Below are 25977 nucleotides of genomic sequence, written 5' to 3'. Positions count from 1 at the left end.
AGAAGAGGACAAACAGGAGCAGGAAAGGGTGATTAGCAATAAATGACAGGCTCAGTGGCAGCATGTGCTCTAGAAGGTTTTCCCACTACAAAGCCAGGTGAAATTGAATTTTTATTCCAAAGTTGGAGCTATGTAGCTTCCTAAAGTCCCAAGTCCTTTCTCCCTCATGCGATTTTATATAGCTGTTGGCCCTTTCCAGAGTCTTTCCTTGCCATTGCCTAGGGGATGTCTGGACTCAGTTACAGCTTCTATTGGATACTTGGGCCCCAGCCAGGTACTTGATGCAAAGGAAGTGTCATCTAGTCTCCAGTCCTGGTCAGCACCCAGCACCCACCCTCGGGAAAGCACCTCCCTAATGCAAATGAGTCTCCCCCTTTGCTAAGGCTGTTCGACTGTCTGTACCACTCCCGACCCAGCTCCTCAAAGAATGTCCTCTCACCTCGGCTCAGCGTAGCCCCACTCTCCTGGTAGTCCTGGATCTCTAGATCTTTCATATGAAGCAATGTTGCTAGGTCCCTCACCTGGCACTGCAGTGCCAGACTCATGCCCATCAGAGGACGAATCAAATGTTGGGAGACCTTCCATGGAAGAGATACCAATTAGCCAACAGATAAACATAAAGTACTCCCTAACAGTGTATAAGGTACCAGGAAAAAATACTGAAAAACAAATGTTTTCACAGGAACTTCTATTTTCATAGTCAAGCAACCCATTTACATGAATGTAAACACAAATATAATAATTAAATAAGTATATGAAAGAGGTTCAAGGATTTTCTTTGTGGCACAGATAAAAGGATGGGAAGAATAAAGGAGAACATGTATGAATAGATAACCTAGAGCTGTGATTTAAAGAGAAGGATGTGATACAGGTGATAAGAGGTAAGTGTGGACTCAACTCTCAGCAAAAACTGAGAGGGCTTCCCTGGTGGCGCAGTGGTTGAGAGTCCGCCTGCCGATGCAGGGGACACGGGTTCGTGCCCCGGTCCGGGAAGATCCCACATGCCTCGGAGCGGCTGGGCCCGTGAGCCATGGCCGCTGAGCCTGTGCGTCCAGAGCCTGTGCTCCGCAACGGGAGAGGCCACAACAATGAGAGGCCCACGTACCGCAAAAAAGGAAAAAAAAAAAAAAAAACCAAACCTGAAAGATGAAAGCAGAAGATCCAAGTAACCTCCAAGCAAGTAGGTGCAACTAAAGCAGAGTATGCTAGCTGGAGTGTAATAGAAGACAAATATCAACAGAAAGTAGAGAACTGTGAAAGTCAAATCAGACCCAGACACCAATTATGAACCATTTCAGGGCTGATGATAGCCCAGAATGAGGCCAGAGTTTCCATCTGTTCCCACAAATGCAGCAAAGTCTAAGGTCACTGTTGTAACAGAAACAAGCCAGTCACCAAGAGACCAGCCTAGGAAGGAATAAACCACCCCTCTACACAGCTTGCTCTTAACCAGAGGTGAGAAGGATGTAAGCATGGCTATACTGCAGCGCAGCTAGAGTGATGTTCTCATGTGATAATGCGTAGCTATATAGAATAACCATTCCATTCACCTATACAAGGTGTCCATTAGCCGTCAAAAAAATTAGCTAAAATCGATAATTTGTGGCTGGGGGGTATTATGAAAGTTCCTTTCCCTTCCCCCAAGGAGATGAACTAAAGGAGGCAGTGAGAAGAAACGCCTTAGATCAGAGGTCAGCAAACTTTTTCTGTAAGGGCCAGAGAGTCAACATTTTCAGCCCTGTGGCCCATATAGTCCCTGTCACAATATCCAACTCTGCTGCTGTAGCAAGAAAGCAGTCATAGAAAACATGTAATAAATGAGGGTGGCTGGGTTCCAGTATAACTTTACAAAAATAAGCAGCAAGCCAGGTTTGGCCTGTTGGCCATAGTATGCCAACCCATACCCTAGACCTAAAAAGGATAGCTTTTAGACAAGAAACCCCACAGAGGCTTGAAGTGAGGAAAAGGTACTAAAGTGGCCCATAAGATGTGCAAGCCAGACTCATCTGGATCAGGATCAGAAGTCCGGACTCTTCAGACTTGTACGTTTTCATTTCCATTAATTTTCTAGTAAAACTTATTCCTAAAGACTTCAGGTGTATTGTGGCTCAAACTAACAGGAAATGATTCTTTTTCTCTAAAGACAGAGTAGAGGAGAAGACACTGGGTGTGTGTTAGGGTTGCGGGAGGTTAGGGTTTAGTGGCAGCAGCTTTTGCACCAGCACTAGGACCCAAGAAATGCAGGGTAACAGTGCAGAGTGGAAGGCCGGCGATCAGGTCCAGCTATAGACACCTGTCACTTCTTTCTGTCACGTAGCACATCCCAACCTAGAACTGTCTGCCAGCTCCGTCCTTAGTATAAACTCAAACCTCCAGGAAGTACTGCTCAGAATGTGACAGAAGCTCTGCTTTTGGAAAATGTATCTGCTCTAGACTCAACTCTCTTTCCTAGGAATTGTTTTAAGTTTGGTCCTTCTCAAGGGAGATCAGGAGGAAAATTAGGTAAATACTTGTATGAAAGCAAGCCAATGTTTGGTGAGTTGAATTGAAAATAATTGCCACTGCTAACCAAGCAGCATCACCATCCATTTGCTGGTAGCACTCAAATAACAGAAATTCCTAGAGTTAATAACCAACCTTTCTCTGGGGGCTACTTTCACAGCAATTCGAGTAGTGGTAAATATAACAGCATGAAACATGATGAGAAACAGTTTTTAATCAATGCCATGTCTAATTAAATGTGGTAATTATTGAAATTATTGATAGGACTCCAATGTCTATAGAGCATTTTTTAAAAGCTTTTTATCCTTAAATATTTCAACTTCTCAAATAATTTCATAGGATTGGGTTACACCACTCTGACTCATTGGGGTATAACTCATTTCAAACTTAGTTGAACCCTAACTTAGATCAATTAATTAGAATAAAACATTGTGGCTGAAGCAACAGATCTCAAAGCAAATCTACAGACACTACAAAGAAAAATCTTGAAGTGCTTTAGGAGGCTGGGACACTCCCTCCCCTTCATTTACGGACAGCAACATATGAAACGATGCAGTTCAATAAATCAATTCAACAAATACCTACTGGGTGCTGAATACACGCTCTGACCCTGTGAGGCTTCTGCCCTCAAAGAGATCACAACAGTTAAGGAAGTCAGGAAGTGTGGTGGATACAGAACAGGAGTCGCCAATCTTCTCCAGAGGAAAAGCTATTTATAATTTTCCCCAGCATCTTCAGATTTCCCATAGAAATGTTCATAAGTCATAGGCAGAAGAGCAGGATGGCAGTTATCAATCCCAAGATGAAACGTATCATGTTTGGATATAATGAAAAGAATAGTAAACTGGGAATTAGGAGACCAAGATTCTAGCCCTGGTTCTCCTAGCACCTAGATGTGAAAATGGCTTAACCCCAAGTACTCTCATGGTCCTTGTCTTTTTTATTTTTATTTTATTTATTTATTTTTAAAATAAATTTATTTGTTTTATTTATTTATTTTTGGCTCAATTGGGTGTTCGTTGCTGCACGCAGGCTTTTTCTAGTTGCGGCGAGCAGGGGCTACTCTTTGTTGCGGTTCACGGGCTTCTCATTGCGATGGCTTCTCTTGTTGCGGAGCACGGGTTCTAGGCACGCAGGCTTCAGTAGCTGTGGCTCGCGGGCTCTAGAGCGCAGGCTCGGTAGTTGTGGCGCACAGGCTTAGTTGCTCTGCGGCATGTGGGATCTTCCCGGACCAGGGCTCGATTGCATGTCCCCTGCACTGTCAGGCAGATTTTTAACCACTGAGCCCCCAGGGAAGCCCCTTGTCTTTTTTTAAAAAGACAAATTATGGAGTTGGACTATTTGCTCTCACAGGCCCACTATAATGCTAAGGTTAAGTAATACTACATACGTTCTCTTATTTAATCCTCACATCTCTGTGGTAAGGTCAGGATTGGTATCACCATTTTACAGATGAAGAAACTGAGTCTCATAAAAATTCAGTAACTTATCCAAGGTAATACAAGTAGTCAAAGTGATGGAGCTGAGTTACAAATTCAGGTCTGCCTGTGCTCCTTCTACCACCAAAAAAACCTTCAGATGTGACTCCTGGGAATCATAATCTGGCCAAAGAGGTGACAAATTTCAAACTCAAAATATGGAATAAAAAGAATTACATTAGAAAAAAAAGATAAGAATAACAACAACAAAAAAGAATTACATTAGATACTAGGAAGAATAGACAGTGGGAAGGAGGAGGGGGTGATGAAGAGAAGTTGGCCAGAAGTGGAAATGGGCTCAGTGTTAGAAAGCTTTGTATATTCCATAATATCCTGCAGAGACATAAAAAGTATTACATTATTAATGTGAATATGGTAGGGAGTGTGGGGAAACAGGTACTCTCCGACATGACTTGGAGGAGTTAAGCTGCACAGTCTCTCTGGAAGACAACACAACATTACGTTAGTGAGATCAAAGATGCAAATACTCCTTGATTCAGCTATTCCCCTTCTAGGAATTTACTCACACATTTACACATAGAAAAAGTAAATGCAGGATATTCACTACATATAAAAACAAAAGAATGGAAACAACTTAAGTGTCTACTAGCAGCAGAGCAATTAAATACACGTTGATAAACTCATTCATCAAAATGCTATGTTGCGGGCTTCCCTGGTGGCGCAGTGGTTGAGAGTCCGCCTGCCGATGCAGGGGACACGGGTTCGTGCCCCGGTCTGCGAGGATCCCACATGCCGCTGAGCGGCTGGGCCCGTGAGCCATGGCCGCTGAGCCTGCGCGTCCGGAGCCTGTGCTCCGCAACAGGAGAGGCCACAACAGTGAGAGGCCCCCGTACCGCAAAAAAAAAAAAAAAAATGCTATGTTGCCATTAAAAAATATTAAGGCAGGTCTTCTAAATGTATTGCTGTGAATGATTTCTACGTTCTAAAACTAAGTGAAAAAAGCAAGGTACTGAACATTGTGAACAGAACGCTGCCATTTATGAAAATACATATATCTAGATATGTATTTGACTATATGAGTATATTTATATATACTGATATATATATGTATATATACATACATATACACACACATATATATGTGGCTTTCCTTGAGAATTCACAAGAAGCTGACAGCAGTAGTTGCTTCAGAGAAGGAAAATGAGGGACTGGAAAGGGAGTAGAAAGAAGACCTATTTCTTCCCTACATACCCTTAAATGCTATTTGAAGTGTTTGCCTTTTGCATGAGTTACTCATTCAAAAAGAATTAAATAAAAACTATGACAAGAATGAGTAACAAACAAAAATTATGACTGTGTGACCTCACAGACACACACACAAGCCTGAAATAGCATCCGCCTACATCCTCACCGGTGTCCACTGGCTCTAACTTTTTCCCTATAAAGCTTCCTCAGGTACAGGGATTTCCCTGGGATGGTATTCTTCTTCTTTTAATAATATACCTTGAAGCATAATTATTAATAAATTGTTCTCCCCATGGCCAACCAAGATTCATTCCACTCTAAACACTGTTGCCTCTTTTTATTTATTTATAATTTATTTTATTTATTTATTTTTTTGGCTGCATTGGGTCTTTATTGCTGCGTGCGGGCTTTCTCTAGCTGTGGCGAGCGGGGTCTACTCTTCATTGCAGTCCGCGAGCTTCTCATTGCGGTGGCTTCTCTTGTTGTGGAGCATGGGCTGTAGGCGTGCAGGCTTCACTAGTTGTGGCACACAGACTCAGTAGTTGTGGCTCATGGGCCCTAGAGCACGGGCTCAGTATTTGTGGCTCACGGGCTTAGTTGTTCTGCGGCATGTGGGATCTTCCCGGACCAGGGCTTGAACCCGTGTCCCCTGCATTGGCAGGCGGATTCTTAACCACTGCGCCACCAGGGAAGCCCCTGTTGCCTCTTTTTAAATTGCAGCTCCCCAATTAGAGGAATTTGCCTAGAATAGATAGGTTTTCTTCACCCATTACTTTCAATTATAATATCATTATACAAGTGTTCATTAGTGTATTCTTTTGAAAGAAAAAACTATTAGAGCCCATCAGCTTCCAACAAGAACTGCCTCCCCAATCTCACTCTTCTGAATTTCCAGGGCTGTGTGATATAAAATGAGAGTAGCTATTGCTAGGGCTTCCCCAAGGCTGCCCAAATATTTTGGTGCCATAACAAGCATTATTGAGGGAACAGTGCCTCCTGGTGTTACTTAGAAAAATTTACAGGGGTTTTGAACAAGATAGATAAATTCTACCTAAAGCAAGGTGGAAATTTTCACAAGAAGTTCAATTAAAATCAACAAAATTGAGTGATTATTATTTGCTAAGCACTGTTTATGGGCCTTAAAAATTCAGAGGTTAGGGCTTCCCTGGTGGTGCAGTGGTTGAGAGTCCGCCTGCCGATGCAGGGGACATGGGTTCGTGCCCCAGTCCGGGAAGATCCCACATGCCGTGGAGTGGCTGGGCCTGTGAGCCATGGCCGCTGAGCCTGCGCGTCCGGAGCCTGTGCTCCGCAACAGGAGAGGCCACAACAGTGAGAGGCCCGCATACCGCAAAAAAAAAAAAAATTCAGAGGTTAATGAGCAGCAGTTCTCCAAACACTCAAGACTAGCTTGGGTCAAAAATACTAGATCAAAAACGGAACAGTTTGTTGAAAAGCACTTTGTTCCATCACCCTACTGTTGCCAAAGCATCACACTACCTCTGGGAAACTAAAGAAGGGAGACAGGAAATGATGCCCGCTTGTCTTCAGATCCCTCTGCTGATAAACCTACAACCTTAGAACCCCCATAGAAGACCCTGTCCTCTAATGCTAAAACAAGCTCTGTTTATATAAAAGGGTGGAAGGACAAGCAGAAGTAATTCCTGCAAACTAGTTCTTCACTCTCAACTAACTAATTGCTAATAAAAGCTCCTGGGGCCTAGAAAGCTACAAGTGAGCAGAGGACATTATCTTCTGAGTCCCTGAAAATGGGCTCTTGAATCAGATCTACCTGGGAGTCAAATTCCAGCTCATTCATTTATAAACTGGATGACTTTGGACAAATTACCTTCAATCTCAGCTTGCTACTCTGAAATATGGCAATAATACTTATCTTGCAGGACAGGACAGTTGTGAGGATTAAATGACAAGATAATGTTCAGAAAAGTACTCAACACTGGTATACAGCCTACCCTACTGCCAGAGTTATCTTGATAAATTACAAATTGGATCGTGTTAAACCCCTGCTTAAAGTCTTTCAGTGAATCCCTGTTGCCTTTGGGGTAAAATCCAAACTCATTAGAATCCTTCAAGATCTGGCCACTGTCTACCTCATTTCTCACGGCTCCCTGTAGTCATGAAGTTCCCCCACTTGCCCCACACTTATACATCTCCACACCTCTCAGAATGCATTCATGCATAGAATGATCTTTTTATTTTCTCCCAGTTATTTTCTACTCATCTTCAAACCTCAGGTCAGAAACTCTCTCTTCAAAAAGGTTTTTCAGATCCTCAATCATCCTGGGCTTATTTCAATCAAAGTATATACCATAATTTATCCTGTTTCCTGTCTGTCTGCCTTCTCATTAGATTATGAACTCCAGGAATAGGCTATATTGTTTTAGATCTGGACACCCAACAATTAGCCTATAGCAGATGCTTAATAAATGTTGAATAAATGAAGTAATGAATAAAGATACCCGGTAAAGCATGTAGGCCCAAACTATGCTCCTTTTGTAAGGAAAGAATGTACCAGTCAAGAAACCTTTTTGCCTTCTTTCTAGTCAAGGAAAGTTTTCTAATTGGAGACGAATGTCAAATGGGGTTTACCAAAAAAAAAAAAAAAAAAAAAACCACCTAAAGCTTCATTTGAGAATCTTTGAGAAGGGAAAGCAGCTGGCACCCCTTTCCCTACCCCGTATTTGAATTGCACTTACCAGCGAAGGGCTAGCTAGGATGCAGTGGAAATTCCAATAGAATGGGAGACCAGACAGCTCACTCCGCACCCGGAGTATCAGCGCCTCTGCCACACGATCACAGGAGAATGTAGCTTTGCCAGCGCAAGCAGTGTCCTTCAACAATGGGCGAAGCAAATCATCCAAATGACAAAGAAAAGCCGCAGGAGGAGCAGTCAGGCGCTTGTTCAGCTCCTAAAAAGAGAGCAAGCGTTGTACAGGGTGAGAGGGCTAAAAGGAAACTGACTCCCTGGTAAGTAACAGCAAAGGGAAGCTCTGGTTAACATGAAGACAGAGGGCAGAAGAGGAAGGGAAGGGAAAATAAAAACATCAGAACAGGAAAGAAGAAAACAAAAAGAAGAGAGATCAACTGGCCTACTTCACAATTCTGCCTTCCACTGAATGCACTACAGAAACACATACACATACACACACACACACACACACACACACTCATATGGAAAGATCCTAGGGCTAGAGGTAGAAGTGCAGAACATTAATGGGAATTGTAGCAACCTAATTTGACCTTCCTTGGCTACCTATAGGCCAATGAGCTGGGTGAGGTCAATGCCCCCTGACCTTCACTAGGAAAGAAATTATGTCCACTGCCACCCATAGCAGTACTTCTCTTCACACTTACCTTGGCTCGCTGGCTGATCACACTAGTGTCCACCTGTTCATGCCACACCTGTTGAAGATCTGAAACCAGCAAGGCATAGCCCTGCTTGGTGATATAAGCCTTAGCCAAGAGGGAATTCTCAGCAAGCTGTAGCCATGCCCACGGCTGCATCAGCAGGCCTTGCTCCAGTTCCTCCATCTGCAGGAGAGTCTTAATTTAGCAAAGTGCCCGCAGGGTGCTGTAGGCCTGGGGGGACACCACTCAGAGAGTTCTCTATCAAATACATCTTGTGAAAATCCTAGGAAAACAGAAGGCATTGATTTACATTCTACCCCCTCTCCTTCACCCTCCCAGTATATAACCAGCTGAGCACCAACCTTACCACCTCTTGCCACTAAAAATCTATTTAGAATTTTGAGGGGTTTTTTTCCCATATTAAATTCCTAGAAAACATAAAATATCTCCTTCTTCTATAGCGGTTAAGCCTCAGCATATTGGTACTAGTATTTCTGCTTTCTAATAATATAACAATATGGAAACCTAAACCATTCTTGTTGCATCTTTATCACATTCCCAATGAATATGTCAATGCTATCCTTTCCGAGAACTTCTAGAAGAGAAGAAATAGTTCTTGTTTTACAAAACATCGTCATAAGTGTCATGCGCAGGAAATTCAAATTATTTGATCATTATCTAAAAACAAAACTCTGGGCTTCCCTGGTGGCGCAGTGGTTAAGAATCCACCTGTCAATGCAGGGGACACAGGTTCGAGCCCTGGTCCATGAAGGTCCCACATGCCGTGGAGCAACTAAGCCGGTGTGCCACAACCATGGAGCCTGCGCTCTAGAGCCCGCGAGCCACAACTACTGAAGCCCGCAGGCCTAGAGCCCGTGCTCCGCAACAAGAGAAGTCACCGCAATGAGAAGCCCGTGCACCGCAGGGGAAAGTAGCCCCCGCTCGCCGCAACTAGAGAAAGCCTGCATGCAGCAACGAAGACCCAACACAGCCATAAATAAATAAATAAATAAATAAATAAATAAAATCTAAAAAAAAAATACTCTGGAAGCTCTCAGAATTTTAAATATGTGTGTGTGGGTATATATGTGTGTATATATATATATATATATATACACACATATATATATACATATATATATATATATATACACACACATATATATACACATTTATATGCCCCCTAAATATATTTTTTCTCTAAATATATATACATTCTCTAAGTCAGGGATTCTTAATCTAGAGTCTATGCATGTAAACCCTCTGGAATTATATGCAAAATTTGTGCATACCTGCATATACCCATTTGGAGGGAAGAGGTCCACAGCTATGGTCAAATTCTCAAAGGAATCAATGAGACACAAATAAAGAGCTAATAACTCTGTGTCCAGAAGCAAGGAGAAAAGCCCCAACCCCATTTCAAGAAGACCCTGAATGACTAAGAAGTCAATATAAGGCACAGCACATCACAGAGGCAGAAACCATGAATTAACTCCACTTCACTCATCATCCACACCCACATCCAAGGCACTGGCCATCAGTGATATCACGCCCTATTGCACATCCTGGAAACCAACCTTTCTACTTCAGCAACTAAATTTGTAGCCTTAATCTAGTAGATGTTCAGTAACTATGGCTACTTTACAGGCAGTTTGATCATTTTTCCTGAGGGTAAAAAAAAAAAAAAAAGAAAAAAGGGTGGACCTCCCTGGCGGTTAAGAAGACTCCATGCCTCCACTGCAGGGGGCACGGGTTCAATCCCTGGTCAAAGATCCTGCGTGCGGTGTGGCGCAGCCAAAAAAAAAAAAAAGTGATGTAATTTCAGTTTATAAACACAAAGTGAAGTTGGGGGGGGGGGCGCAGATCTTAGAATACAAAGAAAACAATGAAAATCCTTGGATTTCATTAGCGTGGTTAACACGGTGCTGTTCTTCCAGTCATTTTCATCTCAATCTAAACCATTATTCTTCCAACCATAACCTAGTTTTTGAAGCGTGGCCTTGTAACATAATTTGTACAGTCACTAGACAGGTGAAATAGAACTATATATATTGTGATTTTTATCTGCAGCAGCCTCAAAACCTTGTGTTCAGAGGATGGTATTTCAGTCACATTCCCACCTGCTGTTCCTACTGGGAAGAGAAGATCTTGGAATGATTAAGCTAGTCCTCACGGGACCAGAGTTCCACATTGCCCAAGGTCAGAAACGGCAAGTCGGTCACAAACAGCAAGTCGCCAAGCCCTTCTCTCCCTTACAGACACTCCCCAGCGTGCGCTCTAAGAGTCACCAAAATTGGGTTGACTATCCGAGCCTGTCACTTCGGAAAGCCTGGAAGCTCAGGACCCTCACACAGTATGTTTTGTTTTGCGGGTGGGGGAGGAGTTTAAAATGTGGGATCTGGGATCAACAAGCCCCCTAAAAAGGTCTGAGAAATTCAGCATCAGACCTGGGTTAGCTGCTCCCACCACGCGTGTCCTGCTTTGAGGCCTCTATATCTCGCCTTTAACCCTCACGTTAACCAGAGTCACCCGTTTATTATTTTGAATGAGGGAGGGGAAGCGCCGAGGGCCAACAGAGGAGTGGGGTGGCCTAAAGCGGGTCGGCCCCAGTCCCGCCCCTTGGCCGTGAGCCCCTCCCCCGGCGCAGTTCCTCCGCCATCCTGCAGAGGGCAGCAAAATCCCGGCGACCGTCCGGGCCGGGCCACGCCCCGCCCCTCGGTCCTTTTACCACAGCCCCACCCCGGGAGACCTGCCTGGCGTCCAGTTTCCATTCGCCCTCACTAGAAAGCACTTCACCGTCCACGTTTCTATTTTTACAGCACCGGCTGCATGAGGCGCGGCTCGGTACCCCTCAAAGGGCAACAAAGCCGAAAACCGGCTACTTGGTGGCGCCGAGCTGCCCGCATAGGAGTACCCGCACAAACCCCGCCTCGCGGCCGGAAAGCAAGCTGCGCACGCGCGGCCCCCCGGCCCCGCCCACACCCACCCCCGGAGGCCTGTCCCAGAACCCCGGCCGCGCGCGGGTCCCTCCTGGGAGGAAAATTTGGGGAGGAAGCGCGTTGCCAGGGCCAGCCCGCAGAGTCCGAGCAATCTCTCGCCGCCCAGCCCCGGCCCTGGCCCCGATTAGAGCTCGACCCCACCTACCGTGAGCGGCCTGGAGAGCTCTCACTCTCCCCGCGGCAAGCTGGCCCGCCCGCGCAAACCGAAAGGCCTAGAGTAGGGGCATTTCCCCCCAACCACGGGGAGGCGGGGTCTTGGGACACTGGGGCGGAGCCCAAGCCTGATGTGGGCGGGACATCTGGGCCCACGGAGCTGATAAACTGGAGCCGTTGGAGGTGGAGGGACTCCGTGGCCGGGAAAGCGAGAAGAGGCTGGAGGACCCCCTGGTAGAGAGGTGGAGGGGTAGTGGCGCCCCTCAGTGTCGCGCTCGCAGAGTAGAAAGAATGCCGGACGAAGTGCAGGAGAGGGGACCCCGGATTTGGATTTGTTGATAAACCCGAAGTCATTTCCCTTCCCTACGCGTCCAACCTCTTTTTTTTGTTGTTTTGTTTTTAAATAAAACGAGGGGATTGAACTTCACTAGATATCTCTTTTGGGTCTCCACCAGCACTCGAGTTGTTTAAGAGATGAGTCTCCCAGGCATAAATCCCATGGTCTGACCTCATCCTTTACCTCTCCTGTCTCATTTCTCCCTCCATGCACCCCCAATTTATGCTCCATCACCACAGAGAAGCTTGAAATCCTTCAACTCATCTTGCACTTTGTACAACTTACTGTTTTGCTCGAGCTGAATAGTTGAGCCTAAAAAATTCTCCCCATCCCCGTTCCACAACGAAAAATCCTCTTGTTAAGGCCAGCCTCAGTGCTGCTTCTATGTAAAGCTTTTCCCACTATCCCCAATCAGAATTCATTATTTCTTCCTCTTTGCTCCCATAGCATTGTTTCGATCTTTATTGCAGACTGCTTTCTGCTTTAGATTTTAGTTGGTAATTACATGTCTTTTTAAACCATAAGTGTTTGAGAGGGCAGGGACCCTGTCTTATCCATATCTGTATTTCCAGGACCTTGCACATAGGAAGCGCAATAAATATCAGTGAATGCTGGGGTTCGAATATAGACAGTTCACAGGCAAAACATCATTCAATCATGGCCCACTAAACCATGGCCCTGCTCTAGAACAGTTGAGCCTAATTAAGAGAAGGAAAGGCAAACACACCTGTTGGGAAATGAGACCTTTAGGTGGGCCCGTGTGAGACACACACACACACACACACACACACACATCCTCTCCCTGGGAGAAAGTAGAGCCTGGGATCTGGCTCTCCAGCAAGCTGAGAGATAGGGCTAAAGTAATCAAGGTGGAAGCTGGACTCCTGGTAATTACTGGGACCTAACTTCTTCTCTGCTAGACCCAGGGCACTGCTCCCCAAAGCCAGGCAGCAAATCGGCTGTCTCTCCTGGCTCAGAGGGCACTCCTTCTTCATTCCCAGAGTCTTCGGGCAGTGGGCAGAGGCAACGGAGGGGCTGGGGAATGCAGAGACACAGGTTTTGGATGGAGAAAGGAAGCTCATACTCTTGAGCAGGCTTCTCCCTGGACTTCTGAGGCGTCCGAACCTCTTGGGCAGTGAAAGAAGATGGCAGCCCTTGACCTAGGCCTCGCTCAAGCTGTGTGCCTGCAAAAGAGAGGGTGGTCAGGGCTTCCCTGGTGGCACAGTGGTTAAGAATCCGCCTGCCAATGCAGGGGAAACGGGTTCAAGCTCTGGTCCGGGAAGATCCCACATACCGTGGAGCAACTAAGCTTGTGTGCTGCAACTACTGAGCCTGTGCTCTAGAGCCCACAAGCCACAACTACTGAAGCCCGCACGCCTAGAGCCCGTGCTCCACAACAAGAGAAGCCACCACAATAAGAAGCCCGCGCTCGCCACAACTAGAGAAAGCCTGCGCACAGCAACGAAGACCCAACAGAGCCAAAAATAAAATAAATTTTAAAAAATAATTTTTTTTTAATTCAAAAAAGAAAAAGAGAGAGAGAGAGGGTGTTCAGGCCATTGCCCAACCCAGAGAGTGATGACTTCCTGGCCATTCCCCAATCTGCTGAGGCCTGGCCTCAACTTACCAGGAATGGTGTTCTCTAGGAGGAAGCCCAAGAGTCCCGCCAGGAAGATGGGCTCTGTGAGCAGTGAGCGTAGTAACACATCCAAGGGGCTCCACCCTACAGGGGGTTGGGGCCAGGCAGGAGGGGAAACTCTGATCCTATGCAAAGCCAAGGAGCCTAATACTTCCAACCTAAGCCTAAGTCTTGGACCAAGGACAGATCTTTCTGAATTGTTCCATGCCCACCCCCCTCCTTTGTCCCTCTGCTCTCTATTTCCCACACCCAGGCCCTTCCCACAGGGTCCCTGCTCAACACCCTATCTTCTGAGCAAACACGTGCCCTCCAGATATGCTTCGATAGTTCCAGGCTCCCTGTCTCCCGAAAGTTTGGTATTAAAAGCCCCAACCTTATTTCCCATTTCTTACCTTCTGTGCTCTAGCCTGGGTTCCTCAACCTCAGTACTACTAACATTTTGGACTAGATACTTTTCTGTTTGAGGGGGCTGTCCTGTACATTGCAGAATGTTTAGTAGCATCCTTCTACCCACTAAGTGCCACTAACAATCACCTCTCCCCTGCTTATAACAACCAAAAATGTCTCCAGACATTGCCAGATGTTCTCTGTGGGACAGTTAAGAACCACTGCTATTTGCTAAGCTGAGCTAGCGAAGTTATTTGCCACTCCCAGGACATACCCTATGACTTCCTACTTCTATGTCTTTGTTTATGGTGGTTCCTCCACCAGGAATGACCTTCTCACCAGATATGTTTTTAAATCTTACCATCCTTCAAGACCAGCTCAGTGTTACTTTCTCCATAAAAGTTACCCAGATCATCTCCAACAGAAGCCATCTCTCTCACCGCCGAGCACCATAGCTCTTTATCTGAACCTTTCTAGTTATGTTTCTACACATCTCATCTCTTTTTCTAGACTGTCACATCTGCAGTCACCTTTGTATCCCAAGGGGCTAGCACAGTGTTCAATAAATATTTGCTAAACAAATGGATGGACTATACCAAAGCCCTTCTCTGGGTGCGGGGGCCTGGAGTCCAGAGAAACTCAAGCCTTGAGCCCTTGCTTTCCCACTGCAGAGCAACTTCTCTTTCCATCCCCCCTCTTCCCACCTGTGCTCAGTAGGACTGGAGCTTCCCGAAACCATCTTGGCAGCAACAGGGCCATGAAGATGGAGAAGCCAACAATGAAGACATTCCGCCCAGAGTCAATGTCAGCCAAGTGGAAGCTGGAGAATCCAGTAGACAGAACCACGGCCTGGGTCACCCCCAGCACCCCACCTGTCTCATACAGAAGTAATTGAAGATGTTGGGAGAGGGCTGGCACAGCAGAGAGTATTGCAGGCCAGGGCAGGTTGTAATGGGCAGAGACCACCAAGAGGCCCAGGAGCAGAGAAGGCCAGTCAAGAGGCCAAGATATGGCTGAGAAAATAGGACAGCTGACACATACATCCATATATTAGGGAGGTTATTCAGAAAGAAAGGGTGCTGACCACCAGCAACCAGTTGGGCCCTGCTGGGGGGTACTGGTTCAATACCAGTCCTGCTGATACATCCACTCACCAAGCACAGGCAGCGGGATGGTGGTGAGGAGCTGGACCAGCCTCGGGGAGAGCCCAAGCACTACGCAGAGCAGCCCCACCAAGTGGGCCACTCGCCGAGATCCAGCCTAGATGACGAAGACACACTAGAACACACAGCCACCTCCTCGACCGTTCAAGGTTTTCACCTGGCCGACACCCTCTCATCGTTTGGACCCCAACTCAAATGTCACTCTCCCAGGAAGCATCCCCTGGCACTCTACCTAAAGGGGCTTCCCTTACTCAACCACTATCCCACCCCCACGTTGTTTTCTAAATAGCACTTATCACTCTTGGAAATTATCTTTTTTTTTTTCTTAAATTGTCCACCTCTCTCTCTCTTGAAGTCCCCAAGAGAGCAGGGACTTCATCTGACTTGCGTCTCTCTAGAACCTCAGCCCTGGTACAGTGCCTGAGGCACAGAAGGAGTTCAGTAGTGATTTAGTGTCTTCCTCACACTCGTAGCCCTTACCACTTCTAGGCACCTCTCTACATGAGATCACTGCTGTGAAGTGCCTGGCAGAGGGCTGGGCACAGCTGGCAATCAGTCCCCTTCCCTCTCCTGCACCTCCGGCTCCCCTCCCCCCACCCCCGTCCACATACCTGGAGAAGGCTCACTGTGCCCACGTTGGGGAAGCTGGATGCAGTGCCCATGGGGCTCCCCAACAGCCCGGCCAGCACACTGCCCAGACCCTCCAGGCTCAGCCCTCGGCTACAGGCATGCGGAGGTGGAGAAGGCAAATGCAGCAGCTGGCCACACAGGGCGTAGCAGCCCAGGGAGCTGGTGGAAGCTGCCAAGGCCATAGAGATGCCTGCAGCCAGAGCCCTGGGTGTCAGCAAGGGCCAGTCCCACTCAGCTGGGGAGGGAGAAAGAGCTGCTTTGGGGCCAGACTCACGTCTGAAGCATCCCCCTGCCTCTGACAGCCTATGACACAAGAACCCTAAAGGCCCCATTGTCTCTGAAGATAATGTCTTGGGACAAAACCATCAAACTCAGGGTAAAGACCCATCCCTTTACTGTGGTCTACAAGGTCCTCTTTGGTCTGACCCTTACCTCTCTCTCTAGCCTCATCTCCCACCACACTCTGCCTCACTTCTTTCACTCCAGATACACTGGCCTTGTTTCAGGCCCTTGTATTTGTTGTGTTGCTGACCACTAGAGGGCCTTTGCATATGCTGTCCTCTCCACCTAGAATGCTCTTCACTCTTGCCTTTATCCAATAAGCTACTCATCTCTCACATCTCAGCTCGGTGATCACTTCCTCAAGAATGCCTTTCCTGGGAATTCTCTTGTGGTCCAGTGGTTAGGGTTCCATGCTCACACTGCTGAGGGCCCAGGTTCAATCCCTGGTCGGGGACACCCCACAGGCCACACAGTGCAGCCAAAAAATTTAAAAATTAAAAATTAAATAAATAAAAATAAAAACGTAAAAAAAAGAGTGCCTTTCCTGAACCCTCTAATAAAGTCAGATTCCCCATTATGAACTTCCATCACACAAGGTACCTGCCCTTTTTAATTTACCGCATGCAATTTTACATTTACTTGAGTCACTATTTAATTAGTATCTGTATTCCCCAACAGATTATAGGCTTCATGAGTGCAGGTACTGTGTCTGTCATGTTTATCACCATGTCCCCTATCACGTGCCTAGCACATAATAAGCACTCAACAGACCATTATTAAATTGATGAGCGAGCAAATTTCATATACAATGCCTCCTCAAAAGCAATCTTTGTGCACAGGTCACCAACTCAAATGTCTGTGGGAGTAAGTAACATAAATGTGTAAATTGGATAAGAAGTATCAACACGTAGTGGTGGGGCTTACAGATGTCTCTAAACAGTAACAAGACACCTGTGGTGAGCGGCTGGCATTGCCCCTCAGACTGGCAATTTCTCTCCCTTGTGTGTTTTGAGAATCCGCACAGCTAATTTCATTAACTCAGAGTCCAAAGAAAGAGACACCTTTGTTTGAGTAGGAAGATGGAGGAGGAGAAAACCTACCTGGGTGAGGCAGCCAAACCCACGGTGCCTCGGCAGACAGCTCCCGGGGGGTGATGCTGAGACCCAGAAGGGCAGAGATGATCCACACACAAGCTACTGGGATCAGCACCTGAGGACAAGACTGAGACGGAAAAGAACCCCTCCCCCAGAACTTCTCAAGCTAGCCTTGGAGGGGTAGACAGAAACCAAAAGGTAGGGGGCCGAGCGAGCATTCCGCACCAGCCCTTCTAACTTCAACTGCCCCTGCCCAGACCTCCACATACCGAGAGGAGCCTGAAGACAGGGATGTGAGTGTGGGTTGAAGAGGTTGAAGCTCGCCTCCAGGGGTGAGGCGGTAACAGGCGGGCGCCCAGGTGCTGAGAACAGACCACCATGAGCAGGATAAGCCTAGGAGAGGGAAGGAGCTTTACGAGCCAGAGGAAGCAGGCATCCTGAGGCGGGGCAGTGGAGGTGGGAGCGGCAGAATACCGTAAAAGGGGGTCCCGGAGAAGAAAGCCCCCCATGGAGGGGGAAGGAAGGCACCTTGGGGGCCAGTGGGAGACAAGGTGAAAGTCAGGGTGAACAAATGAATCCAGCAAAAGTCCTGGATTCCAGATCCACAGAGTGTTGTCCCTTTCGAGATGGCAGCTAAACCTGGTGGAGCCAGCACCTCTGCCCTCCCCCGCTCCCACACACCGCACCGGGCACCACGCCTCTCAGGACTTACGTACAGCGATGCCAGGCCCCAGTGAGCAGAGCAGAACAGGGCTACCTCCCTGTGGGCCGAGAGCCCTGCCACAACTAGGCTGGGGGCCAGCACCAGGGGCCCACAGTGGGGGAACAAGTGGCCAGGACCCCCGAACAGCCCCAGCATGACCTGCAGCAGCCCGGAGACCACCACGGCCCCGGACACCTGGTGGAGTGGAGAAGTGGACAAAGAGAAAACATTCTGCTCAATTGAGATGACCTCAGCCTGGACATCTTAACTAATTCCAGGGAGTTCCCTGGTGGCCTAGTGGTTAGGATTCCGGGCTTTCACTGCCGTGGCCCGGGTTCAGTCCCTAGTCAGGGAACTGAGATCCCTCAAGCCACGTGGTGTGGAAAAAAAAAAAATTCCAGGAGGGCTTCCCCCGACCCAACTCTTTGTCCTAGAGCATCTCAGTCCCTGAAAAGTGGAAACAAGAGCCTCCCCAGTCGGGCACCACTCTTAGCTCTCCTCCGCATCCCCACGTACTCACTTCTCGGAGAGAAGGGTTCCAGAGCTCCAGGCCATGGCAGCCAGGTCCCCCACACAGGCGCAGCACAAGGGAGGCTGGGAGAAGTTGTGGACGTGGAGAGGAGAGAGGTAAACAGGTTGGAGACCCATCGCTCTACAGTTCTGGCTGGTGCCTGACACAGCTCCAGCACTCCATGGTGCCTAGCCCTCCCATCATTGCCCCATCTCAATCCTGCACCCACGTACAACTGTGTGCTCAGGTGAGCACCCAACCTCACCCTCACCCTGTGCCCTTGCTCTGTGCTCACAGTTTCCAGGTGTCCGGGTGGTCAGAGGTAGCTTCTGACTGGTCAGCACCAGACCAGGGATAAGAAACTCTAAGGATGGAGCCTGGATAAGAGGCAGCCTGTAGGAACAGCAGCCCCGGCAGGTCTGGAAACATGGGGCAGCTGAAAGCCTCCCCGAGCCTCTCCTATGCGCTGGGACCCTGTCCCCTTCTCTCCAGGGAGTTCCCCTCACCTGCTGCCCATCCAAGTTTGCAGGGCTGTAGACACGCCACATGAAAAGAGGCTGGAGGCCAGGAGCTGGGCAGGGGAGAAAGAGGGTCCTCCTGCAGGGAGACTTTGAAGCAGGAGCAGGTGGGAGGCACAGAGCAGAGAAGCCAGGACCAAGATATGCTGCAGGCAGAGGAACAGTCTTCAGAAATAGGCAGAAATACCTACTTCCAGAGGGTTTCTCATGCCACACCTCCTCCCTCCAAACACCCCCTTCAGCCAGTACCAGCTCCTGCACCTCTGCTCCTACCTGCAGAGCCAGAAGACAGCTGAGGCCCCAGGGAGGACATCCACACACAGAGGCCCAAGAGTGAGAGGAGGGATTTCGGACAGCAGACGGCTGCGGCAGGGAAGCCATGGTACCCTGGGAGCCCACGGATCGGAGTTGTATGGCGTTGGGGGGTGATCGGCTCATGCTGCCCTGCCTTTCGTCTTGTCTTGCCTGCCCTGGAGTTAAGGAGGGAGAGTAAGAGGTCAGAGTTTGTGTGAAGTTAGCTGCCTGGAGCGGGCAGGGGGTGGGAGTGTCAATGAAGCAAAGCGAAGGGATGAGGGATTTGGGGCAGGACACAGCCCTTTCACCTTTGCCCAGCTCTTGCACAAATTCCATCACCCATTAACCGGGGAACCAAGTTCTGGACCCCTCCCCCCAAGAATCTCCATCTAGAGCCCCTGTCCCGGGATAGGAGTGGTGGGGAGGAAGCCTCTAAAATAGGCTGGGGAGATTTTACAGACTGTATCCCCTCCTCACCACTGCCATTTGGAACCATCACGAATACACTGCAGTTCTCAATCCTATTAGGGTCCAGCCCCCTGGACTACCTTAAAAGGAAACATCCCTACATCACGTACGACAACAGTGACCACAACTCCGTGTAATGTCCTCACTGTAATATAAAGGAGAAATAAAAGTAATTTACCCTTTCAGTGTGTGAAAGCTTGGGCCCAACTAAACCAGAAGACAGTGAAGTAGTCCAGTGCCCACTCCCATATGTGGAATCAACGTGGATGTGACAGCTGCGATGCCAACTGATATCAGTGCTTTCCTGATGACACGTGTACCACAGGCACTGCTGCCATTAGGGACCTGATGTTCCAAAATAGTGAACAAGTTCTTGGTAAAGTGATGAATAAAGCATAGTTTTAATTTACACAGAGGTGCATTCCTAGCAAACCGAGTCTTTTTCCAAATGTGCAAAATCTATTGTGTTTACATGTAAAACGCTGCATAATTCTAGGCTCAGATAAACAGGCTTTGCATATACGTGATGTACATCCGGTGGTTCAAAAGTTGTCTCAGGAATTCTTCATAATAAGGGGGGGGGGGGCGGTTCCTGAGCATTTCAGGACGTGTAGCATCCTGTACAGGGTGACTAAATGCCAGCGAGTCCCTTCCCTTCAAATGTTTTCAATCAAAAAATGTCCCATAGGGACTTCCCCAGTGGTCCAATGGTTAAGACTCCATGCTTCTACTGCAGTGGGCATGGGCTCCATCCCTAGTCGGGGAACTGAGAGATCCCGCATGCCACACGGTGCGGCCAAAAAACAAACAAAAAGCCCCATAAATTTCCAAGATGCATCCTAGGTAGCTGCACCACCCCTGCTGAGGATATTCTTCCATGGTCCCAAATAACCTTAGTCCAGCTGGCTGCTCGCTTTTCCTTCTTCCAGTGATAACCCAGCCTTGGTCTTCTCTTTAATAACGCTGACAACGACCACGTGTCAGAACAGAAAGGATGTCAGGAGGTAAGGTGTCCTTGGGCTTGCCCTCAAGCTCGTGGGGCTCTGCTGGATACTTGGCTTGGCCTCTCTCCACGAGATGTGCTTAAGGATCCACAAAGACGGTGCTCACTCAGAACTTGTGACAGACAGGGCTACTACCCCCAGGCGTGGCACAGTCACCTTCTGGGCCCCACTGCATCCAAGTCAAGCAGTGCTTGGGGCCCCAGGGTGCTGGGAGCAAGGATGAGGGAGAAGCTTGATATGGGAGCCTATGACCATCAAACAACAGGGAAGTTCTGGAATGGGGCTGAGAGAGAATGAGTTGCAAGATGATGGGACCAGAGAGTAGGGAGGCTGAGAAGGTAGATACGGGGAGGAGACTTCTTCGAGGGCTGCTGCAGAAGGAAGGGTCCAAGCCACGCAACTGAAACTGTTTATTGAAATCTTGGTTCTACAAAAAGCGTGAAAAACCCAGATACAAAGCAGTGGCCAGAGAGGCCTGTGAAGAGAACACCCGGGAGAGGAAGCAGAAGAGAGGGACGCCCAGGAGCGGGAAACTAAGAAGAGAAGGGTGGAAGACGGAAGGGCCAGGTTGCAGGTCCCAGCAGTCCCTGGCTCTTCTAGACTAAGTCCCAGGGACGGGTGTGGAGGGGGTTCCCCCCCCAACCCCGCCTGCCCGCAGCAGCTCCCACCGTGGGTGGCCCTGTCAGTCCCTGCCTCTCCCGCATCAGGGACATCACACAGACCATGGCCAATGTTTCCTCCCTCCCTCCCCCATCCTAGGAAACTCAAAAGTCTAAAAGAGCCCAGGGGAAATGGAGGGACAGGGGCTCCTCCCCTGTCCACCTGTGACACGCCCCTGGTCGCTGAGCTGAAGCTTCTCCCGGCACCACCACTGCCCTGGTCAAGCAGCCAGCCACTGAGGGACGGACGAGCAAGTGACCTCCAGTGCTTCTGCCCCACAACGTCCTTAAGCTCCATCACTCAGGAGGACAGGGGACCAGCCAAGAACCCAGATCACGCTTTGCTCCTCCAGGTTCTCAGGGACTCCCAAATCCTCTTAATGCGTTCCTCAGAACCCTACCTAGCCTGGAAAAATGAAAGACTTAAGGCGGGCCAGTTCCATGATGCCGAAGAGGGAGCACTGCTGGGGCTGTGGGAGCAGTGGGAGCATCGGGCTCCAAGGCCAGGGGGGAGCCAGGCCGTGGGAGTGGTACCGGGGGCTGGGGGGCCCAGTGGGGACGGTATGGTTGGGGTGGTGGCAGCTACGGCACGCTGGGGAGTCCTTCTGGAGCTTCCGGCAAAGGGGGCAGCTGTGGAGAAGAGCGAGAGCGGGAACAGCTGGGGGAGGCAATGGTGGCGGAGCCCGTGAGGCCGGAAGGCTGCCCCAGAGTGGACGCAGCCCTACGTCCACTTCCAGGCAGCTGGAGACGTTAGCAGGAGACGGCAGGCACTGTGGCACCGAAGCAGGTATGCAGGGTTCCGAAAGGCACCTGGAGGCCAGTCCAAGGTCTGGGGGGCCAGGTGGGGGGCTGCAGGACAGCCCCAAGGACTGGTGTATTACGGCCATTGATGCCACAGCCAGGGCCACACTGCTCACGTATGCCATAGCGAACAGGCAGGACAGCTGCAGGAGAGGGATTAGGAAAGGTCAGTGCCCAGATCCCCTTCCCCAAACCCGCTTCTCACTGTCTTTAACACACCCACCCCTCATTTCTGGACACCTGTACTCAAGTGAGAGCTCTCTATCACCATCTACTCCCAAACCTCATCTCCTGAGCCTTTCCGCATTTGCTTTACATCATCCCACCCTACACCACAGCCGGCTCAAGCTCCCTATCCTTCCTGACCCCTCCTCACCTTTGCCAGCCGCTGGCAGAGGGAGCCCAGGGCCAGCTGCCAGGCAGGCTGCTCCAGCAGCACACACAGGTCTGTATAGGTGTACCAGCCCCGCCGGCGGCCCTGCTGCTCAGCCACGCTGCAGAAAGAGGAGAAGAGACAGAGAGAGCCTGCAACCCTCCTGCAGCTGGCCCACCGGCACCCTCTTTCCCCTGGGGACCCACCAGGAAACACTAGGGAACTTGTTAAATGTACAGATTCCTAGACGACCCGTTGATCCAGAAACTGAGAATGAAACCAAGATGTGTATTTTAAATAAGCTTCTCCCACCCTCTCAAAGGTTATTACAAAGAGGACCGCAGACAGCTTTGGGAACCACTACCTTGGGCGATTCTTTTTCCCGTCTTCTCTCTCCCCCAGTTACACACACCCTCATCTCTGTTTAGCTCCTATGGCTGAAGCCTCCCACCAAATCCCTCAACCTCTTCCCAACTCCTAGAACCTACCAGCTCTCCAGCCAGCTCAGCACCTCAAAGATCTCCCGAGGGTCAGTGTAGAGACGCCAATCCTGTGGGTAGGAAGAGAAGAGCATCGAACCAGGCTTGGATATGAGCCACAGTCAATTAATAACCAGACCTAGAGCAGCAAGTACAACCACTGCTACGGGTAACACTTGGCTCTTACTGTGTGCCAGATACTGTTCCAAAAGCTTTTTTTTTTTTTTTAATTTTTATTTGTTTGTTTATGGCTGCATTGGGTCTTCGTTGCTGCACGCGGGCTTTCTCTAGTTGCGGTGAGCAGGGGCTACTCTTCGTTGCAATGCATGGGCTTCTCACTGCGGTGGCTTCTCTTTGTTGCGGAGCATGGGCTCTGGGCACGTGGGCTTCAGTAGTAGTGGCATGCAGGCTTAGTAGTTGTGGCTCACGGGCTCTAGAGCGCAGGCTCAGTAGGTGTGGCACACGGGCTTAGTTGCTCTGCTGCATATGGGATCTTCTTGGACCAGGGCTCGAACCCATGTCCCCTGCATTGGCAGGTGGATTCTTAACCACTGCACCACCAGGGAAGTCCTGTTCTAAAAGCTTTTACGTATTAACTTATTTAGTCACCACATATCTGGTTTCATATTGCAGCCTCCATTAAAAGCAAGGGGAAAAAGTATTCTTGAGGATGGTCCATACTCATAGGGAACCCAGAACCTCAGGACAGACAAAGTCTGGAAGCAAATAATCAGAGCCCAGTAAGATAAGCTCTGACTCAGAGTGTCCCCTGTGGTGCCTGGAGGATTGGTGATGAGGGATGCTCCATTTCTGGCTTCACCATGCCAGGAACCTCCAAAGGGTGTGCTTATTCCAGAAAAGCTAGAAGGGAAGACAGTAACAAGGGAAGGCACAGGGAGGACAAGCAAAAAGAGAAATGAAGAGACAGCAGAAAACTGGGAGATAAAAGGCAAAGGGTGAAAGGAACATAAAGATGGGCCAGGAAAACAGAGCAAGAGAGAATAGTTACTCACCATGGCACTCAGGAAGCCCCTCTCCAGGGCATTGAGAGTGGGCACGGCCACACCCCCAGCAGCTCCCCATTCATCACTGAAGACTTCCTCCTCCTCTCCTTCATCATAGAGGTACTTACTGGCCACCATCTGCAGAGGAACCAGAGGTGGTGTCAGTAGAGCTCACACCGGGCTCCCAGCTCACCAGAGAGATGAAGGGAAGAGGGCATCTTACCATGGAGATCAGGAACAAGTCAGACGATGACACATGCTGTAGGTAGTCTGGGTTTCGATGACGGAGCCGCTCAATGTACACCAGAGCTAGCATCATAGCACACGGGGAAATGCATGCCTCCCTGGGTAGCGAAAAGGATTAGTAATTAAACCCAAGGGTCTTTCAGCTCTTGTAACTCTTATGATGCTCATCCCTGTATCTTTACAACTTCTCCTTAGAAATAACCGTTCCCCTCTCTCTAGGGCCGAAACACTCTCATTCCACCTCTCTCAATTGCAGACTCACCGGGACACATGGGCTACATATTTCTTCTGGAGCCTGCGAATAGGACTGGGGGCTGCCTTCTGGAGCAGTTCCACAGCAATGTCTGCAGAGGGCAGAAGGAAAACAGAGTGAGCAAACAACTCCTCCAAAGTTGTCCCCACTGTTATCAACAGAAGACCCAAAACTGTATTATCTGAGGCCTTGGGGGCAGAACCATAACAACAAAATAGACATCGAATTCTCCCACATTGAGACGAAAAGCCCTTTCCAGGTTTGAATTTCAGCTCCTTTCAGCAGGAAGGCTTATTTCCCTGTCACCTGAAGTTATATAGATCTGTTCTCTACTCTAATTCATTTGAAAAGGTACACATGCGTTGTTTCGGAAATATATGACATGTATCCTCGGAAAATTTAAAGCTTCTGGTATACAAATCAAGAATGATATAGACTTGTAAAACAGCCATGTTTCTTCCTCACCTAGGCTTAAAAAAAAAGTGAAATACAAACCTAGTGCTTACACCAATCAAATGCACTAGCTATGAAGAGACAGTGCAGTTCCCAGGGTACACCTAGAGTCATTTTGGTGACCACTGACAACCCCATTTTCAGGCTTCTCGTTGGCCCATTCGCACAACACTGTCTAACCTGCCACAGGGCTGGAGAGCTCCTCCAGGCTACAATCAGCTTCCCAGTCCCAGCCATAGTAGAGTCTCCTTCGGATCCGGGCACTCAGCTTCTGGTGTCCTGGGAGGAACTGAACAGGACAGGAGGGTGGTGGAGTGTGAAGGGCAGGGAAAGATATGATGGAGATCGTGAAGGCTTGAAGGCGGGCGCGGGGCGAGAGGCCTGCCTCACCGCTAGCGGGGCCCATGCCCCACCCAGCCCCGCATTCTCCGGACTGTTTGCCAACAGCATTCTGTCCACAGGGGGTGGAATCCTCCTCGCTGAGGGCTCTGGAGGAGAAGTTCTCTGAGAAGGGCCCCGGCTGGCCACCTCCTACTCCATAGTCCTGTACCCCGCGGCTCACCCCCGGAGCCCAAGCAGCCAGGGCCTCGAGTAGGCACGGTTAGAGCGACTACCGCCTGGTTCCCCGGCAAAGTCATCAGGCGAGCTCGCGGCCCCGCTCGGGCCCCGACGGGAGCGCCCGGAGTCCCGGCTCCAAGCTCGGGGAGGCAGGGGAGGGGGCGGGCCGCACGCTCACCGTGAAGTCCTGGAAGCCGGTGAGGGAGAATGTGCCTTCTTCGTCCAGCAGGAGCCCGGCCAGGTCCATCGCGCCGCCAGCCGCCGCCCTGCGAAGGTGGAAGGAAAGGGAACGAATTGTAAGGGAGCCGCGGAACCGCCAATGAACGCCTGTCCACCTGCCCGTCGGCCTCCCTCAAGCGGGCCCCCACCCTCGCCGGTGGAGCACCCCTGCCACTGGCCAGAGGCGGCAGGCGGGGC

General features: G+C 49.3%; 3 protein-coding genes across 5 annotated transcripts in view; all 3 read right to left on the bottom strand.

Annotated features, from left to right (window-relative positions):
• The window catches only part of NHEJ1 (non-homologous end joining factor 1), a gene marked incomplete at its 5' end in the record, with an annotated part of 72554 nt that extends 63819 nt beyond the window's left edge, over positions 1-8735 (bottom strand). The window contains 3 exons of the mRNA XM_079709781.1: positions 440-578; positions 7901-8113; positions 8559-8735. Coding sequence (XP_079565907.1) covers positions 440-578; positions 7901-8113; positions 8559-8735 — 529 coding nt within the window. The remainder of the gene's footprint in view (positions 1-439; positions 579-7900; positions 8114-8558) is intronic.
• Positions 8736-12932: 4197 nt separating this feature from the next.
• On the bottom strand, positions 12933-19406 carry SLC23A3 (solute carrier family 23 member 3; the record flags this gene model as incomplete). Of its 3 annotated transcripts, none has more annotated exons than XM_079710408.1 (12): positions 12933-13225; positions 13669-13764; positions 14772-14939; positions 15222-15327; positions 15842-16095; positions 17243-17351; positions 17506-17629; positions 17953-18134; positions 18460-18533; positions 18722-18843; positions 18957-19114; positions 19242-19406. In XM_079710408.1, 12 exons carry the CDS (start codon positions 19404-19406, stop codon positions 12933-12935), a joined length of 1851 nt encoding a protein of 616 aa, XP_079566534.1. The 3 variants fall into 3 exon arrangements, with proteins under 3 accessions (XP_079566534.1, XP_079566535.1, XP_079566536.1); XM_079710409.1 differs by having other exon boundaries at positions 18746-18843; XM_079710410.1 differs by lacking the exon at positions 15842-16095 and having other exon boundaries at positions 17243-17282; positions 17506-17598; positions 18746-18843.
• A 1719-nt stretch (positions 19407-21125) lies between these two features.
• On the bottom strand, positions 21126-25825 carry CNPPD1 (cyclin Pas1/PHO80 domain containing 1). The gene is made up of 8 exons (XM_079710629.1): positions 25739-25825; positions 25183-25291; positions 24559-24640; positions 24274-24394; positions 24060-24188; positions 23056-23117; positions 22571-22688; positions 21126-22337 (listed from the first exon to the last, which is right to left on the bottom strand). Exons 1-8 carry the CDS (start codon positions 25805-25807, stop codon positions 21795-21797), a joined length of 1233 nt encoding a protein of 410 aa, XP_079566755.1. The 5' UTR covers positions 25808-25825; the 3' UTR covers positions 21126-21794.
• Between the last annotated feature and the right edge of the window lie 152 nt (positions 25826-25977).

This window comes from Hyperoodon ampullatus, assembly GCF_949752795.1.
Source record: "Hyperoodon ampullatus genome assembly, chromosome: 8".
Lineage (NCBI taxonomy): Eukaryota > Metazoa > Chordata > Mammalia > Artiodactyla > Ziphiidae > Hyperoodon > Hyperoodon ampullatus.
This window is presented reverse-complemented; position numbering and strand designations above follow the sequence as displayed.